Consider the following 20,376-nt stretch of genomic DNA (forward strand, 5'->3'; position numbering starts at 1 on the left):
TATTGTACCTTTAAAGCTAACTACATGCACCTTTCAAAAATATTAAAACACATCTAGTAAGAGCCCACTCAGTGCTGCCAATAAACCACTGCTGTGTCTACACGTGCTGTACCTACAGAGAAACAGAGATACAAAACAAGGACTTGATTTACCCCACACACAAAAACTATCTGTCTCATAACTGCAAGGAAAACTCTGACCTCTCAACTCCCTATGCCTTAACCACTTGACCAACACAGACACCCACACACACTCCTTACTAATTATTTCCTAAGAAATAAATGTAGCACAGTTGCAAAACTGTAGCATAGATAGACTGAACTAATTCTTCAGCTGCTTGTACTTGCAGATATAAACAGTACACAGCTCATAATCCACCTGCAGTTTTCAGAAGGTTTTGATGTCAATGCTGTTCAAACACATCCTCTAAAATGTTGAGTCTATAATCCCTCAATATGTGTCAGATAAAGGATTTCTTATTGATTTGAGGTCAGGATTTCAGCATAATGAAACTCCTGCAAACTTAAGGCTTTTTGTGTTGTTTCTTTTCCTTTGTCTGGCTACTCCCTTTCCACTTTTAAACACGCAATCTGTGATCCACGAGACTTAGGAAAAAATCCAAAACTGTTTTCCTTGTAATTCAGTACATCCAGATAAAACCATGCTAGAAGGTTATTATTGATGCCTTGTTTGCTCACGCTACACTCACAATCTATTATATGTAATCCCTGGATATTCTGAAGAATCATTGCTAGAATTAAAGAACCTTTGTTTGAACTTAAAGTTTTGGTGAGTGAAAGGCATCTGCTAATGAAAGACAAGCTTGGGAAAAAAAACTGCAGAAAACTGTATTTCCTTACTGCTACCAGTTTTGCAAACTAGCCACAAAAACAGCATCCCACCTCAATAAATTGGTTCAGGTGCCAAGGGTTAATATTCACAGTGTTTTCCTGGGACATGTCTTGCCCTCCTTAACACATCCAGTGTTGCATCATTAACTCATTAAGTTTATTTAAAAACCCATCTCCCTGTTTGCGTGATAGGCTGCAGCTAACAGTCTGTTTTGTAAACTGAGCAAGTTTATTCTTGGGCTGTGTTCATGCAATGCTGAAGATTTGTCTACATACAAAAGTTATGCCTAATTACACTGATTTAATTTAATCAGCTCAAGCCCTGTATGTACTGTGATGAGATCATAAGGTTGCTTTCTACATGTGAAGTTCCTCACTGGGGAAGATGGACACGACCCTTCTACACTACTAAAGTGGCATCCACGTGCTGGCTACACCCGCACAATTACCCAAATAAAACATAATGTGCACAAAGCATTTATACTGCTCTAGGACCTGTGTTTCAAACCTGAGACACACCGGAGAGTACGTGGCCCTTAGAAATCTTGGTAAGAGATCTTACCAGGAATTAAAATACTCTTTTTTTGATGCGTATTATTTGGGAGCTGATGCAAAGTTTCACATGTAATAGTCAGTTTCTGGTCTGAGTTCTGGCAGAACCAAGTTCCTGAGCTTCTGTGGCATCCCAATAGTTGAGAAGGTGCTGCAGTTTTTGCTGTAAACAATCCCTAACTTTAAATTCCCTGTAAACAATCCCTAATTTTAAATAGTATTCAGGATGCAATTCTATTTATTGCTTAGTAAACTGAAAAACTGAAGTTGCAAAGTCACCTGAGCTGACATAACCTAGTAAATATTTGAAATTTTTAAAAGTGCTGAAAATATTTCAGACTTTTTTTTCCACTTAGGATGAGTTTCTTTTCAGTAGATTGCAAAATGAAATGGCTCTTTGGTACATGGTAGCACTGAACTATAAAACAATGTGAAATATCAATAATCTTAAATTTTATTAATAGAAATACCTAATAAGAACCTTAATCATTGATAACATTGCTATTTTTCTAATTGATCAGGAATCTCTATTCTAGGGCACTAGTAACAGAGGAAAAAAAATTTAAATATTACAAAGCTCTAGAATATGTAGCTTAATAATGGAATGTCAACAAATAGGTTTTAATAAACAGATTGCTCCTCAAGCAGTGGAAATGTTCATAGTGCGGCTACATGTGACTTGTGCTGCAAAGCAATCCTCTACTTCAATAGTATAAAAGCATTATCAACTCCATGGATATGATGACAGAAACATTCTAAATGCTAGCAGACTGTAAAAGCAGTATGTTATAGACTCTTGGATTACTGGGGACAAGGTTATGGAACACCCTAATACGAGTTTTCAGTGCTCAATAAATAACATCATTTGCATGTGGAAACTTTTAGGTATAATATTCTCTCCTCACACCATTCCTGTAGATTTATAGAGTCAAAAACATAACAAAAAGTAAGAGTTTTATATACATATACGTATATATGCAAATCACAGACTGCATGAAAAAGACTATGTGCTGTTACTCATGTATTATATAAAGATTATATGCATATTCCCTTATGAATTGAATATCTTATGAAATTCAGTGTAAGATAATGAAAATACAGATGGAGTGTTTAGGCTTCTCACTCAAATTACTGTTATGTTATTACTGTAAAGCAAAAATAGCCTGAAATGGCCAAACCTGTCTTCAACAGACACAGCTTTTTTAGCTGGATAGATGAAAGGTACAAACAGCCCAAAAACTTTCATGTTATAAATCACTCCAGAAATAATGATGGATTTAAAGCTCCCTCTCAATAGTGCAGACAAGCACCACTCTGATCCAAACCCCTGGGATCAGGCAGGTGGCCTGACACACCCTCACTCCAGACCCTTTGGATCCACTCAAGCATCAGCACTAAAAGTTATTAGCAAGGCATAAAGCATTTGGAACTGCAGCATATTTACCATTGTTCTGAAATGTTGGTTTCAATCTTTGGTGACTTTCTAAAGTTTTATTGAGGAACATTTGTTGGTTATTAAATCACTCCCACCCAGTTGCTCTATAGAGCAACACTGGACTCTATTGAAGGCTTGGGTGGCCCAACAGTCTGTGGCTGCTCTCGGACTTCCCTTCCTAGATATATTTACCTTACTCCTACAATTTCGTATGGAATTATTTGTTGGTTTCAGTGTCATTCCTTCCTCTGAAGCTGCACTTTCATCCCACTGAATTTTTTATCTTTTAGATTCATTTGGCCTCTTCAAGGGGTAAAGAAATTGAGGAAATTATTCCAAATGTAATTTCCTACGCTTCCATCTCTTTGTGATTAGCATGCTGAAGAGCACAATGATGGATTCCTTTGTATCATGATTTCTCTGCAGATCTCACAAATAAGCAACAAAAAAATTCTCAGCTAATATGGGATTTCAGCTTAGATGGTCACAAATTAACCAGAGAAGGGTGTATGTTAGTTTAAACAAATTACTCACAATTTCCATTTTTGGTCTATGGCATAAGAAATTAGATAGTTAATTTTAAATGCAAAACTTTGTACAGCATGCAAATCATGTCTGTATGTCAAACTGAAATAACAAACCTAATGAGGAATGTTAAAAAAGCAAGACCTATTAGTTTAAAGATACATGGAAGCAGCCAAAGATGACAAACATGCATAAAATTCAAAACATGATGGAAAAAGGAACAGGCACTGAACCACATAAATCAGTGTTTTGAATTCTATTTCTCTGTGGGTATAATTGTACCTTAGTTTCTTATAATGATTTATTGAGGTAAATAGTCTGTATGGTTTAACAGCTACAGCTTCAAAGTGTCAGGCACAGACTCTCCTTTATTCATGAGGCAGCTGAGTATTGGGATGTGAATCAGCTTCTGTATTCTGGGACTTGGCAAAGTTTGTTTTTAAGGTCCTTATAAAGGATTCATGTTGATGCAGCTATTCAAATGTGAAAAACACTGTGCTGTAATGGATGAAATAGAAAAGCTTTACAGTAATTCTGGAGGAAAAAAAGTAAAACCACTGAAATAAACCATTCAGAATTACCTTCAGGAAAAGAAAGGAACATCCCAGAGTTAATTTTAATACATTATATCATTAGGGGGAACACAGAAAAAAGCTAATTTTTCGATGAAGCACAAAAGTGTGATGGGATTCCAGAATTTACTTCTAAGTTAAAATAAAATAAAGTACAAGAAAGAAATGGTAGAAGTTTAAGCTGCGACATTCGCATTTTGGGTTGATTGCCAAACCACACGTTCTATTGCTCTCAGACCAGGATAAACCAACCATTAACTAATCAAAAGAATCATTATCCATGAAAGCTATGATGGCATTTTAACAGTTCTTAATCTATTAATAAGAAAGAATAATTTGCAAAATAGATTCCCTCTTCTGTTTACATTCACAGGGCCATTCTTAGCAGAAATTATATGTAGGCTCCCATGGTGTAGAAACCCTATGAAAGCCATGAAAATTCACTAAGCTTCCTTACGTCCCGTGCCAAGATATTCAGCAGGAACTTTGGTGGTTGCCAAGAAACACGTGTGCCTCAGATACAGAAGCTCTGCGTGTACTGGTATTTCAACATTCCTGGAGAGAAATGTGACCCCTTGATGCATACACTGGTTTGCTGGCATGCTCGCATTCCTCCCCATCTGTCAGAGTGGCATGCTGCCTTCTCACAAGGTGGGATGCCAGCTCAGGAGCACAGGTGCCAACCAAATATAGGTTCGGACTAATACTCTGCAAAATGTGGCAAATGACATTTCACCTGCAAGAGGACTGTCCTACCTGTGGTCCATGCCAAATTAGGATTGCATGCTTCATTAGCAAAGGGGGTCATCAGCTGAAAATCACAGGCAGAACCAGAAATGCTGGCTTTCTGGATAACATCTCCTAGTTGAGAGCCTGCAGCACCGAGGTTTAATTTGCAATACGCCAAATTTTCCTAACATTGCAGCCATACAGCCCTTTGGAGCAAGATGCAGCAGACCATGGACAGAGATCTGTTGAATTCATTCTCCCAGACTCATTTCTGACAAATTTCAAGATTCTTAAAAAAGGCACATGAATTAACAGTGGGGGGGAAAGCATAAATAAAGATTTGTGTTTCCTCTGAAGGGGTTTCTAGCCCCACAAAGAAAACCATCTTCATTATGATGGTCCAAAACCACCAAACTAAAACTAAAACTATTTCAACCAAACTGCTCATACAATTCTAAAATTCTTAACATCTATAAAATATTTTTATAAAGATTGAAATACAATATAAAAAAGTCATTACTTTCTACTTTGAGAATTTATGTGCACGTGAAAGTCATGAACAGCCATTACACAAAAATCCTTCAACATGCAATGACAACACTGGATAACATTAAATGGTATTTCAATATCCTCAGAATGAAGCACAGTTTGAACCCTTTCATCAATAAAAATATTCCCCACTGTATTGGTCTAACAAGAAAAATTAAATATTCTGTTGATCAATAAACAAAGCCACAGAGTAGTGTTGGTTTTGCCTCCAAATTAGCACAGCCTACTTCATTTATAAATGTACAAAAGAAAAATGAAGCATTGCTAGTCTGAAAAAATCACCAGCTTTCAGGAAACAATTCACTATCCTTTCTTTGGTAATTTACTATGATTTCTGTAATTTATTTATCCCAGGATGCACCTGATACATCATCAGCTTTAGGTGGTTTTGTTAAACTGGCTATCCAAAAATGAGTCATATTATGCATAATTCTGCATTATTTAGGCTATTCAGAAGGCACACCACTGCTATTCCCAAATGACAAACTCAGAGCTATTAATTCTTACAAGCACAAAATTATAACTCAATACAGTGAATTCTAAAATTACAATTCAGTACACTAAGATGCAAAGTCCTGCCTCTGAGATGGAATAACCCCATGCAACAGTACAGGCTGGGGGCCAACTGGCTAGAAAGCCTATTTGCAGGGAAAAAAACTGGAGGTCCCTGTGGACAAACTGAGCATGAGCCAGCAGTGTGCCCTGGCAGCAAAGGCAGCCAACAGCATCCCAGGCTGTTTTAAGAGAAGCACTGCCGGCAGGTTGAGGGACCTGGTAATTTCCCTCTTCCTGGCATTTGAGAGACTGCATCAGGAGCAATGGTCCAGCTCTGGTCTTCCCAGGACAAGACAGATACTGAAACAGTGAAGCAAGACAGCTGGGAGGCTGCAGTGTGATATACAAGATAGACAAGAAGCTGAGAGAGCTGGGCTTGCATAGCCTGGGGAAGAGCAGCTGAAGGTGAGAGCTTCTTGCTGCCTGCAGCAGCCTAACAAGAGGGTGTAGGGAAGATGGAACAAGGCTCCTTGCAGAGGTGCACAAGGACATGACCAGAGGCAATGGACACAAGCTGAACTATTCCAATTCAGTATAAGGAAGAAAAAATTACCTTGAGGGTGGTCAAACACTGGGCTAGGTTGCCAAGAAACACTGTGGCATCAGCATCCTTGGACACAGTCCAGCTTGACTGGAGATGGCCCTGTGTAACCTGCTCTAATTGGACCTGCACCGAGCGAGAGGTAGGACTGGATGGCCCCCAGGTGGTGCTTTCCCATCTACATTTTTCTGTGAAATATGTGCTAGGATTTTGTATGATGCACATCCCAGTTTTAACAACATATAGGAACATTTCAGAGTATCACACTCCAGGCAATCACTGAATTACTCAGCCAGCCTTACGTTTGCTTTTCTTGTCTTTTCCTTCAAACAAAGTCTTCAGTCTTTTGTACAGAACTTATTTCTAGTAAATTAACAGCATTAGACATGGCATTTATACTATGCCTTCCCACTTTGGATCCCAAATGCTTTAGAAATGATGCATTACTTAGCATAGAAACAGGCTCCTGTTATGCCCCCAGCAAAACAGGGAAGGTGGTATAAAGTCAGTGGAACTGGATATTTTTCTTCCTGTCACACTGTGCCTGTACGTCACTACCACTATTCTAATGTAAAGGATTTTTTCCTGCCCACAATTCCATGACAGTCTCAGGCCTGTCATAAATACCACCATATTAAGTGGACATACTGTTTAATCCCTAGGTTAATTTATTTAAAATTTATTATTTCGGATTAATAAAAATATCCTTGAGCTGCTTGAGCTGCAAATTTCCATACTCAAAGTTAAAATGTACATAAATTGCTACAGCATTGCACCTGCAACTTACTGCCATTTATTATTAAGAGTATCAAAATGGTAAAGTCTACTTTCCTACAGGCAGAGGGTACAGTAGGTTCTTGGCAATGCTGCCATATAGTTTATAGTTTATTAATAGAGGGTAGACCTTGAAAAGATCACTACATTAATTTTAAAGGTTTGATGTAAGAAATAAGATGTTGGTATTAAACAGGTAAAAGAGAGTAATGAATTTCTCTTTTATTTTTGTGCTTCTTGCAGTCACTCAAAGCCAATAGGCTGTGACTGAAACACAATCAATAACCCATGAGTCCAGCAGAGAAATAAAGCAAATATATATTTGTAAGTCCTTTGTAGAGCAGAGATCTTCCAGTAGCTAAGAGGGGCAAAAATCAGCATTGCCAAGGAGACACTCTGCCTGCGTTTTAAGGAACACAAGTCACAGAACATATCCAAACTGGCTAAATAACAGGGGTAATGAGTAATAAACATTTTAAACAGATACTGTCAGGACACAAATTAATGAAACCGTTTTTGCAGCAGGAAAAATCTTCTGATGCAGTGGCAGGGGACAGTATTGTGATATAGGCTTACCAGGGATGTGCAGATATTGACAGGAAAAATCGTCTTCTGCAGTCTTCAAAGGTTATTTGGACACTGGGTACATATGAAAAGTCTGTGTGCTCTACTGATGATGAAAGTTGAGGAGAAACATTTCTTTTCAAAAAGGACCCTGGCTTGGGAGCTGTGCAGATACATCAGAGCTTTAGCACACCTGTTTTTTTCACACCTTTAAAATATTTTACTAAGGATCAAGTGAAACCAGCAGGATAAAGATACCTGGTGCTATTTCTTACTCCTTTCCACTGACCATTTCCACAAATGTTACTGAAGTCCCTAGGGAGAAGAAACTACTACAATCATACAGGGTTAGGAAGGAGAACACACAGAGTCACAGTTTTTCCATACCACTTACATTTCCTTCTAATTTCTCTTTGTTCCTCCAAAAAAAAGATTCAAAGCTGTTAGGAACAGAAACAGTTACACGAAGAGACAAATTCTGTTTACAGACTATATTCAGCAGACTTCAAAGACTTTGGCTTACACAGCACTGTGAGACTCAAAAAAGGACAATGTTAATTTTGTTCAACCTTTCCAGCAGAGTGTTACTCACCTAGAGTATGTTAAGCAGTGGTTTGTTCACACCATCTTCAAATTACTCCTAAGATAAATTCCTCAAGACAAAAAGATAAAAATGTTAAGATTCTCTTTTCCCTAAAGTATTCTGATTTACTACATATGGATGAAACAGTATACCAAAGGAAACAGAAGAAACACCCAAGGAAGGATGTACAGAGTTTCCACTCTAAACAAACACAATTAATTTTGATAATACTCAAGACTTTCTCCTCATTTAGACTCACAGTAGAATAATGGAACTTGGCAGATACTTTCTGTGAAATGTCCTGTCTTTACTGGGGCTTTTATGTGCTAGCAAGCACAAAAGAAAAAGAAGGAAAGAAGTGAGATGTATAAAGCTGTATCTTCATTGCAATAAAAATGATTTTTACTCAGCTACAGTATTCTAGCACTGTAACCTGTACAGTGGTAAGTGAAGAGGCCTGGTCAGTTTAATACAATGTAAAATCTTAAGAAAGCAAATCACTCTATTTCCATATTTTGGGGTAGCTGGTTCACATCAACTCCAAGTAGGAGATACATTGCTGGCCTTGCCTGGCTACACTGATATAAAAACTACCTGGGAACTGTCTGCACTAGGACTGTATCAAAACAAAACTCCTTAACATACCTTTTACAGTGTTAAAAAATGGGAATTAAAAAAAAAATCTTTGTAGAAGCCTAATACATGCAGGGTTGCTAGAAGCCTGCACAGACCTAGGTTCAGGGACATTATCTCTCCAATCTTTGTTTTCTTCCTTTGTTAAACAGGGGCAACAATGGTTTTTTTCTGTGGTATTGAATAATGGCCGTTTCTGCTAGTCCAGAAATAAAAGTAAGTGAAGATAGTCTTTGTATTGATGTGCTGTCTGTCTTGTTTATGATAGAAACTACTTTGGTTTTAGATGGGAAGTGTTCTAAAAAAGCTTTTACAACAGGTTCAGAAATATAAAAGCCATTTCGGGATGAGGACCTCTCTATCCTTTATTTTGTTAGTTCTTGAAAGGGCTTTTTAAATGTTAGCAGCTACGACTGCCCTCGCTCAACTGATGCTCCCTTGTCAGCAATCCTTCTGTTGACATCTCTTTGTCTGCTCTCAGCTCGTCTCTCCTTCTTCCCAACCCCTTAAAAGAAAACAAGAGGTTGGAATTGAACTTTAGAGCCACTAAATTGCATTGAATAAGTTTGCTGGGCAAGTCAGATTTCAGTCAAAGAGTCTCTTTCCTCACTTTCAGTGATATACACTTTCTTTCCTACACTTTCAGAATATTTTCCGCTCTCTCCTGTGGCACTCTCCATATATTGCAGTAAGCAAAGCTGCTCAGAAAACAGGAAGCATTTTCAGCTTAAATACGTTGAAAAAGATGAAAAGGTAGGGTAATGTCATGTTTCTATTTGATATAAAATAAAGCTTTTGTCTAAAAAGAATGTAATTTAAACTGTGCACCTAAAGTAGGTGTGTGTGTACATATTTGGGTTTTTTCCAAGCTAAAAAAAAAAAAAAAGGCATTCATTTCCTTGTTAAGCTTTCTCACAGACAGGTACTGGCAGCATTCCCTGCCTCATGGTGATAGCTACGTTGAGCATCAGAAGTTCATTAGTAACAATTAAACATTCTACAGCACTTGAGAAGAGGTTGATCCTGTTTTATAAGCCAATGTCAGTGAGCATATTATAAATTACAGTAGTCCAATTACTCTACAGATAATATTTAGCACTTATACTTTGCTTTGAACACACAATCTGCAACTGATAATTAATTCTTAATGCTGGCATGCAGATATATTACCCTAATTTCACAGATAAATCAGAAAAGTGAGACAATTTGCCAAAAGCCACTTACTCTTGAGTGGAGTCAGAACTAACCAGGGGAAGATTCGACCCTGTATCCATGGCTTTCAAGCCAGGGCTGACCACAACCTTGGTCACTATGTGATAGTTGCATTATTGCAGCTCAGTCTATCTCTGCATGGCAAAGACATCCTTACCACATTATACTATAAGAAATTATTTTGGCTGTCAGATCTGGTTCTGCTTTAATCTACCCTACGTCTACAGGAAAAAGCTAAAACCCAATTAAATAAAAAATAATTGTGAAGAATTTACATCAGGATCTTCACTCATGAAACTGCTTCCATGAGATCTTGTTAGACCTCAACTTTCCCACCCCCATCCCTTTCCATGAAAGGAAATGAGATCTCATGATTTCAGTGAGTATCATTTTGTCAAGTTTCAGTTCATTTCACTGCACTTCACCTTGTGCCATTCCATCTAATTGTTATCACTTAATTACAGAGCTTCCTTTTTTTTCCTTGACAAGGTTTTGTTTGCGTGAAAGTTTTTATAATGCTTTTTGAACTGCTGAGCTTCAAAACTTGGAAGCTCCTCATTCAAGTGATTTTTCTGGCATGTCCTGTAACAGAGCTGGTGTGTACCCACCCTGCACCCACATGGATGGCTCCCATCCACACACTGCAGCTCACCACACCAGCAGCAACATATTGAAAAGTCTAAGGGGACAATTGCACATGACAGCAAATAATTCTGTTACCTTACTTGTCCTTTCAGCTCCTCTCACTCCCACCTCATTACCTCTGTTAATGTCCAAGAAGAAACCTCATTGTTCCTCCCTCTTGTTCCTACCTCTACACAGACAGCCACCTGCTTGGGGTTCTGTTTCTGCATCACAGCCAGTTTGTCTTCACGACAAAACCTCGCCTCCTGTGGATTGAATGTGAACTTCAGGACAGTGTCTTCAGACAGACCATGGCAAAACAGTGGAAAACTCTCACAAATATTGCCCAGAATCCTTACCTATTGTTTTGTTTGTACTCCAGAACAGCCCCAGAGATTGGAGAAGACATGTTTCTCCTTAGAAACTCAGTGTCCCTTCTTCTGAGAGAATAATGACATTTCTCTGTTGCTCAAAAGAATGCAGCAAACACAACACTGAATCCCAGCATGATGACAGGATTTCCAGAACTCCTTTCTTATCATTTATTAGTGTTACTGGAATTATATAAAGCTCATGAGTCACACATCCTCAGACATATCTGTAATATCTGCAGGAAGATAAACAAAACCTTTACATAATCATTCTGCTGCTAGAATCCACATTTTTGTTAGCGTTCAGATGACTCCATTTTTAAGTGATCCCATAGGTAGATGGCTGCCATTTAATGTTTAGGATGTCTTTGTTTGGTAAGGTACCTCTTCCCTGCAAAAACAAAGCATTTAAACAAAGCAGCAATACACTAAGGGAGAAGAAAAATCGGAAACACCTCTCACTAAAATATCAGCACCACTTCATTATTCAAAATGTAAACAAAAACAAAGCATTGGTCAGACACGTAAACATGAGTTCATTTCAGTTGTCCCAAAAAAGACTTGAACTTAACAATAAGCCACAACTAAGACACAGTTATAATAGCTGCTTTAAGCAGTCTTATTTTTTACACCTTTTTTCCTAAAGACAAACCTTCTCTGTTTGTCCCAAAAGGCAAATATAGCTGTGAAGTTAAAATTTTACACTTGTTTTTTTTTATTGAGGTACAGGTCTTTAAGCATAATAGTATAGAAACACTAGTAACAACTTAACATAAAAAATAGAAAAATACAGTTTCACTGGTATTAGATTATCACAATTCTTATTAAGTTAAACAGACTAAAAAGGCTGGTAGAGACTACTAAAAACAGAATTTTAAATTTACAAAGTAATGTCATTTTCAGGGTGTTTTTTTTTTTTTTTTTTAATTTACTCCTCTTGTTAGAAACAATTTTAAATGCTTAAATTTAAATTAACCTGTTACTACAGTCTCTATATAACAGTCTGTACATTTAAACACACGAAGTGAGGTTAAAGATGCAAATGCATGGTTCTCTCAGATTAATTATTGTTTCAGCTCATTTATCATTGCTAAACAAGAACCACAGAAGCTGTAGAAAGCAAAAGTAACAACTGTGCCTTTCTGATTGGTTTTGCACACTGAAGCAGAGCAGTAATGCAAACATGAAATAAAACATCAATATCCTAGTGCTATTCCGTATAAACAGCCATTGAAAATAATTATATTCTACATATCACATCATATTTCATACCATATATAATATTATAGTTTGGGTTGGAATGGATCTAATCTGCTCAGAAAGAGATCTAATTAACACACTAACTTTAGCTGTCAAAAAAAAAAAATTAAAAAATTTCACTCGTTTGTTTTAAATGTCTCCAGAGATGGAGATTCCCTGGGCAGACTGTTCCAGCGCTCTGCCAGCCTCAGTGTAAGGAAATTTCTGCTCATGAAGGGGAACTCCTTGTTAATGGCCATTGCTCCTCGTCTTGCACCACTGTGAGGAGTCTGGCATCACCTACTTGGCACCCGCCTTTGAGATGTGATAGATTTGGGGACAGTGCATCAATTTGTGTTCCGTACACGTGCGGGGGGGGATGGAACAACAGCGGCGGCGAGCAGCCAGAGGCGCTGAGGGGTTAATGGGAACCCCTGGAGCTGCGCACACGGGGCTCCACGCAGGGCACACGAACAGGGGCCGGCGGGCACTGAAGCGAGCCGAGCAGCGGGCAGGGTCCCCACTCCGCCATCCCCGCTCCCGAGAGAAGCGGAAAACGCCGGGAAGCGCCGGCACCGCCTCCCGGCAGCGCCACCGCCCGCCCTGAGGCGGGGCCCGGCCCGGCCCGGCCGTCGCGGCCGCGGAGGCCTCTGGGACGCGCAGTCCGCGCCCGCCCGCGCCGCGCCGCCGCCGCCCGTCCGGAACTACCGGTCCCGGCGCGCCCCGCGCCCGCCCCCGAGGGAGCGGCTCCGGCAGGAAGGCGGCAGCGCGGCCCGGTCACCCAGCCCGGCCATGAGCTCCGCCAGGGAGTCCCAGAGCCACCACGGCCTCAAGCGAGCGGCCTCCCCCGATGTAACCGGGCGCGGGGCGGCGGCGCGGCGGGAGGGGGTTGGCGGCGCGGGGGGCGGCGGCGGGGCCGCGGCTCGGCGGCGGAGCCCCCGGCGGGACGCGGGCAGGCCGCGGGCGCCCGGGCGGGCTGCGGCGGGGCGGAGGGGCCGCTCGGGGCGGGCGGGCGCAGTGAGCGTGTGCTCCCGCAGGGCTCCAGCAGCTGGGAGGCGGCGGACCTCGGCAACGAGGAGCGGAAGCAGAAGTTCCTGCGGCTGATGGGCGCCGCGAAGGTGAGGCCGCCCCGCTGCCCATCGCCCCCACGGGGGCGGGCACGGGGACCGGGGTTCTGCGGGGCGATCTGAGCGAAGCGACGGCAACCCGGAGCTGCCGGGCTTCGGGGCTCTCCTTTAGGAGGATTCGCGTTTCAGCGCTGTTGTGGCAGCAGCCGTGTTACACAAAACGGCGCTCGGAAGTTGTCGAGTCCTGCGCCGCGGCTTCATCCCCACCCCACGCCTTAAACGCTTTCAGAACAGCTCGTAAAATTACTTGTTGACGCTTCCGAGTGACAGGCCTTGTTACAAATGAACAAACCTACGTACTAGGTCGGTAAATTTCTCTGTCACTGGAAAAACTTTTAAAAGAGTGCTAGATAGAAGACTAAACCACTAAAGTAGTAAACCTAGGGAATATTTTTAAAGAGAAAATACACTAAAACTAAATTTCTATTACGCTTGCTGCAAAAAAATGCTGCAAAACTGGTTAAATGCAATAATGATTTTTTCATGTGTTAAGTGTTGGTTTAGTATTGCGCTGCTACTTACCTCCAGAAAAAAAACCATTTTTACCTGTAGTAACTTACTGTGCTTGAATACAGTAATTTTGTAAGCTCAAGTAGCTAACTGTATTGAAGAGGTGAAAGTTAGGACGTGGTAGTGGATAGGGATACAGTGCCCCACTGAAGCATCCCACTGCCACTAATCCGAATGTCTGCTTGGGTACTTAATGCTGCTTGCTGTGTAATGCCAGTTCTTGCCTATTGGGACACATTTGCTAATGAACAACTACTGAGCCAATAAATTAATCATCTCCGTGAAGGGCTTACCTGACACCGTGACCAGTCTCAAAGTGGGATCATTGTAAGATGCGTGGTCTGAACTGTTGCAGAGTGTCAGAGAAAGGGTAAACGATCAGAACCTGAATACACATCTGTCTAGCATCGTGTAGTATAATTTTTGTATCAGTGGCAAGAAACAGAGTGGAATAGAACCACATCTGGGGTCTGGGAAGAGCAAAGAGTGTGTAGTTGCTGGGGTTTCTTTTTCAGAAAATTCAGCAAAAGAAAGATGAAACAAGATCACCTAGAGGCAGCAGCTGTTAGCTAGGAAAACTTCCAGTCCTGCAGTTGGGTGGCAGGGTTTGACAGCAAACCTTTTCCATTCAATATGTCCAGGATGTTGGCAGAGCTGTCAGTGCACCCTAAAGCTCCAAAACAAACTGCCTTTTCTTTTAGAAAGAACATACTGGCCGCCTTGTTATCGGAGACCACAGATCAACCTCTCACTTCAGGACAGGTCAGTTTATCCAATAGCTGATACAAAGTTGGAAATCTATATAACCCTTATTTAGGAGCATTCCAGTGCTCTGAGCTTGGTAGATATGGCAGGGAGGGATTTCAGGATTCGTGGCTGCAGCTGAAGATGGGTCAGGCTGTGGAGTTGTAGAAGTTCTTTACTTCTGTTAGATTATTGACAAATGATTTCTGTGACTGCACTCACTTACCTTTTAAAATCCAGTTTATGCCAGGATATCCAAACTATGTACATAGAAAAGAACAGGGGTTGATTTGTCCCTGACCTGGTTACCTATTGAATAGAAAGATCTCCGCCCTAAAGCAATGAGGTAAAAGCTGCCAGGTCATCTGCAAGATCAAGGCAATCAGCAATAATTGGATGTCTTTTAGGGCCATGGTAGCTCCTTATCGTGCTTTCTTGAGAAGTCAAAGTACATGGCACCAAGCTGAGTTGGACTGCACTGCCTGAGAGAAGCCTTGATAAAGCCTTGTGGAATAGCAGCTGTCAGCACTCCAGAAAACTTTCCCTGATGTGCTCCACTGATCATTTTTCACGTGATGAAAAATTATCTATGGCCCAAAGTAAGCCTGAGGATTGGTTCCAGGTGCTGCTGCTCTTAGCTTACAGAGACTGAGAATCACTCCTTCACACCTGAATTTCTAGAAAGGAAGTGATGCTTCTCCTCGAAGTCATACAGAAGCAGTACTCCTTTGTTAACAGCAAAAAGTTAAAATGCTGGGGGTTTTAACACTTCTTTGTCCAACATAGAGTTCTTGTCCTTTTACAATAACACACAGCTCTAATTTCCAAATGAGGAAGTGTGGATTTGCAATACAACCTTTCAGCTTCACAGAGATACAAATTAAAGGCTAGTGTTGTAGGCCTCCTGGGGAGAATTAGAGATTCCTACCTTTTCCAAGTACATAGGATCCTTAACTATTTTAGACCACTTACTCAAGTAAATAAAGGGGCTATAGAAGTGGCTCATGAAAATTAGTTTTTTGCTAATTCCTAAGGATGGAAAAATGCAGAGCTGTAGTAACTGCTCCTTGTAATTTGGGATGCATGAAACAGTTTCAGATAGAGCTCCATAAACAAGAGTGGTGCTATTGTCCCAAGGCATGATGCTATATCTGAGGGATGATTTCATCACAGTAATCCTGTGTTATGTAGTGAAGGTCACAGAGTTTCTCCTTGCTGGGGCATGTTGCAGTATTGGCTGGAAGCACAGAGGACTCACACTGATTACATTTACCTCGTTCTGTAGAACATAACACTGCATAGTGCAACTCTGGAATGCATCAGGCCTCAGGAACTTCCCAGCCCTCTTTGTACCAAAGCCATCCCGCTTGCACCCTTGGTACTGTTGCTTTAAATCTGATGGTTTGTATGCAGTAATACTGGATCCTAGTTTAGAATGGTTGCATTTAAACTTCTTGCCTTTGAAAATGTGACTTCCTGTAATTTGATGTCTTTGTTAATTTGAATAACCATAACCAAAGTACCCTGGACAATGCAGGGGAAGAAGACAAGAAAATGAACGAGGAGTTGGAGTCTCAGTACCAGCAGAGCATGGACAGCACCATGTCGGGGCGGAACCGGCGCCACTGCGGGCTCGGGTTCAGTGAGGTACTGACTTCCTTTCTGAATGATTGGCTTTCACTTCACTAAGACAAGGTGGTGCTGGGTTTAAAAATCCATGCAGACTTCTGTGGTTTAGGTTTAAATACAGACTTACTGCAGCCACTTGGCTGCTGTTTGCGTACACTATGGTGGGCATTTAGGTGCTCATAAGTGACTGATGCTTCTCATTGTTCTGAGAAGTGAAGAATTCTGCTCCAGAGCAGTCTGATTAGGGCACAGAGTAACAGTTTTAATATAGTAAATCAGGGTGTTGCTGAGGAATACATAAGAAGGCAGGATAACCATCTGCTTTGTTGTTAGCAGTAGCATTGGATTACTTCAGCATTCCTCTTGCTGCAGTTTGCTAAGTGTCCTTTCAGAGATCAGTCACAAATGGGAATTCTTGATGGCCTAGCTTTAGTTCCATTTTGTCACTCTGACAAATATTCCAGTGTCAATACTGGAATTACTGAACTGATGTGATCTGGAACTTCAGACTCATTGAATGGTGAATTTAGAATTTCTGCTGTAACTAAATAAACCAGTGGCTGATGAATTCATGTCACAGCTGGCATGATTAACCACTTCAGGGAGTTGCTTTCTGTCTAACCGTTTGTGTCTTATGGGCCTCTGTTTAGCAACATGACCCATTTTAGTACCAAAATGAAAGAAGCCATTAAGTGAAACAATCTCACTGGGAAGTTTTAAAGGCTGCAGTGGAGTTGCCAGGAAATAATATTTTATCTCATAATCTGAACTTACAGTTTCAGGAAGATGAACACGAAGAGGAGGCAGCTGGACACTCCTCTGATGAGAGTTCAGATGATTCTGAAAGTGGCTCTGATTCAGAGCAAGAGGAGTCTGCAGAGGAGCTACAAGCTACTGCAAAACACGATGAAGCTGAGGTTCCAGAAAACAAAAAAGAAGCAAAAAGCAACTATAAAATGATGTTTGTGAAAGCCAGTGGTTCATAACTGCAGATGTAACAGCTTTGTATTTAAAGTACAGTAAGCCTTATTGTTACAGTGCAAAGTGGAGGACTGCTACAGCACAGATCTTTGTATTTTGATTTTAAAAAGACCCTGTTAGATGACAAAAAGTAGTATTTGCTTTCTGTTGCCATGGATAACATTTTTATGGGCACAGTGATATTACTGGTTTTTGTAAAGTGTATAAAATCCTGGATGGAGAAATAAATTTGTTTTGTTCCTGCCCAATCTTTACAATGTTATCTAAACTATCCCTTCCCTTATTCCATGCCAGATAAGGAAGCTTCATGTTAGTGGTTTATTCAGTTAGTACCCCAGTCTTGAATTTTTGACTATTAAGATTACATGTGAATTACGTGATGTTGCATTAGTTGTAAAATACCAATATCAGCATTATTCTGTGATGTACTAGAGCTTTAAACAATGATTTTGTCTATAGATGCTAGTGTTGGCAGGGCTGAGGAGAAATTGCTCACTTTTGTGACAGCATTGATCACTGTATCCATCTGAAGTCCTACAGCAGTTGCATAGAGAATATGTTTTAGAAAAGCATAATACAACAGAAGGTTCTAATTGCTTCTTTGGCTTTCTAACAAGGGGGAGGAGCTGTAGTTGTTTCTACTTTTCAGTAGAAAAGAGTGATTTTTTGAATTACTGGTTCCTGGCTAGAGCACTGAGCTGTTATTAAAAATAACACCTCCCAGAGAAACCAGTTTACTTTGAAAGAGAAAGTATACTTTGATAATGAAAAGGATATACAAATCATTTTAGCTTTTTTAAAATATAGAATAAAGAGTTAAGTATGCGAGCCCTTCTTCCTTTTCTCCCTGCACATGCATCACTTGGAGGTCTGAGTCTATTAGCACAAGGCTGTCAAGTCAAGCTGATATGCCTAGAAAGCCAGGAGTTCAGCAACTCCTCCCAGCAAGAATTAAACACATCCATTCCTCTGCAAAGTCATTGCATTCATGTAATGAATAAAATATCAGAGCTTTTTAGACTTCTTTTCCTCTTAGTACATCAGACAGATCACCTGCCCCTCCTGGCTGGGGGGGCAGGACATCTGCCCTGTACCTCTGGTACCTCCAGAGCAGTGTTCCAGGGGACACTCAGGGTGCTCCTGGAGACTCCTGTGTACAATTCCTGATGTGCAGACAACATTTCCAGCCAGTCGGCTGAAGGAAAGCAGCAGTTTGTACTGTCATTGCCTAGTTGAATGTAAACATTGCAGCATCAGCTATTGGGGGAGGACTTGGAATAAGTATGGAAAAAATAAAAGTAATATTGTAAATAGAAACCGAGTGTAGATTTTGATTACTGTGTTTTACTACATCTGCATTTAATGCAAGCTCTTCCACTCATTCCATTTCAAGAGCAATATTCCAGCAGCAACTATCGGTCAGTCACTTGTACTTGATTTGCATATTTTTTTGTTGTTTTCTCAATACTGCAAGCTTCTAATAAATACATAGGGAAAAAAATTAAGTTGCTTGTGCATTGTGAAGAGAGAAAACCTCACCATGACTTAGGAAAGCTGCTCTATCTCTACGAAACAGTGAGATGCCTCCCTAAGAGATCAGCTGATCACTTTCCTAATAGACCCATTCCAAGTTTTCCTGGTTAGGCACTCAAGTTGAACTCGAACCAGCATTTCCCTGTTGAAATCCTTTAGCTCTGGCTGCCACTCACCTCTCTGCTTTCTCTGTCCCAGCAGTGCTGCTCACTGAGTTCTTCCACCAGCATGCAGCCATGCAGAGATTTACAGTGGGATCTGGAAAGACCCAGGAAAAGCAGATCCAGCTGGCCAGCCCTGCACAGCTCTACTGACAGACAAAATGAGGGGCCCTTCCACTCGGCCTCTTGCCTCCCTGATCAGGCCATCAGTTTCAGTTATAAATAAATAGAACACACAAAGATAAAAAAATAAACTGAAATTAAATTATTCTAGATACAGCTCTGACAGGAAAAAAAAAATAAGCAGAACTTTCATCCCCCAGAAGTAGAACACCAAATATGAACATCTGATGAGATTTGGGGTAACATCTGATGAGATTTGGAGTAACATCTGTGATGCTCACTTAAGACTCACATGCTCCAAATAGGAAGAGTTACTCTACACAGTCTTGTCTGTTTCTGCCTAGCATTTATAAACATTCTAAAACTTGCATACTGATCGATTGATGAAGCAGCATAAGCTTCTCCCCAGGTACCATGAAAGGCTGATCTAGCTCAGTTCGTGTGGTGAATGTTTCAATTCTGGAGTCAGTTTTAGCAACATTTGATACAACAGTATCAGCACTAGTGGCATGGATAGGAGCAGGATGGTTTCAGCTTATTGGAGACAGGGAACACAGGAATTAAAGTCCGTGTCTTGGTTGACTCCAGTCAGCCCTTTGCTTTTTCAAGTTGGTATGGAAGGAGCTGCCAGAGATGACAGCAGAACACATCATAAGCAGACACTAACAAGAAGGGCAACTGCATTTGTCTATTAAAACAAGACCTGTCCACTGAAATTCCTCAACTCAAAGACCAGTTAATTTCCATCTCAATAGTAAGGCAGAAGTCTGCCTGTTCTCCTACACCTCAGGGAAGCACTGAAGTTAGGCCACAGAGGTTGTCACAGAACAACCATCACATCTGCTAAGTTTTCATCTGTTTCTAAACCACACTGAAAATTCACTTACACAAAGAACAATACAGGTGCATTGTCAGCACTTGGCTTTGGAAGACTGAACACACCTGAACGAGGGCAAATGCACTGGTGTGCCTGTTCCCCTTCCATTCCTGGAACCAGGAACCCCTCCAGGTGAGCTCCATCACAGCCCCAGTGCCCACGGGTCTGGCAGTCACCACAGAGGGTGCTTCTAAGCCAGGTAAAAAGGGATTCTCAACATCCTACAGGAATTCTCTGAGGCCAAGGAAACCAGATCTGTAAGTTGCCCTGTAGTTTCTTGCAACTGCTTTGCAGTTTACTCTCCCTTTCTTCCTGAAGAGGAGGCTGACAACTTGATTCCTGAAAGCACAATTTATAGGCCAGCTTCAAAGCTATAGGTCCC

At 40.9% G+C, this 20,376-nt stretch overlaps 1 protein-coding gene across 1 annotated transcript; it reads left to right on the forward strand.

Moving 5' to 3' along the window:
* Positions 1-12,996: 12,996 nt before the first annotated feature.
* On the forward strand, positions 12,997-18,617 carry C5H11orf58 (chromosome 5 C11orf58 homolog). Its single transcript, XM_038139028.1, has 5 exons — positions 12,997-13,161; positions 13,347-13,427; positions 14,648-14,708; positions 16,228-16,337; positions 17,096-18,617. The coding sequence occupies exons 1-5, from the start codon at positions 13,102-13,104 to the stop codon at positions 17,303-17,305; spliced, it is 522 nt and encodes a 173-aa protein (XP_037994956.1). The 5' UTR covers positions 12,997-13,101; the 3' UTR covers positions 17,306-18,617.
* The last annotated feature ends 1,759 nt before the right edge of the window (positions 18,618-20,376 follow it).

Source organism: Motacilla alba, chromosome 5, assembly GCF_015832195.1.
Source record: "Motacilla alba alba isolate MOTALB_02 chromosome 5, Motacilla_alba_V1.0_pri, whole genome shotgun sequence".
NCBI lineage: Eukaryota > Metazoa > Chordata > Aves > Passeriformes > Motacillidae > Motacilla > Motacilla alba.

Excerpts from the sequence above, each read along its gene's own strand:
- C5H11orf58 (XM_038139028.1), top strand. The coding sequence starts at position 13,102 with ATGAGCTCCGCCAGGGAGTCCCAGAGCCACCACGGCCTCAAGCGAGCG. Across the intron at positions 13,428-14,647 it reads GGCTGATGGGCGCCGCGAAG|AAAGAACATACTGGCCGCCT; the intron begins GTGAGGCCGCCC and ends CTTTTCTTTTAG. Across the intron at positions 16,338-17,095 it reads GCGGGCTCGGGTTCAGTGAG|TTTCAGGAAGATGAACACGA; the intron begins GTACTGACTTCC and ends CTGAACTTACAG.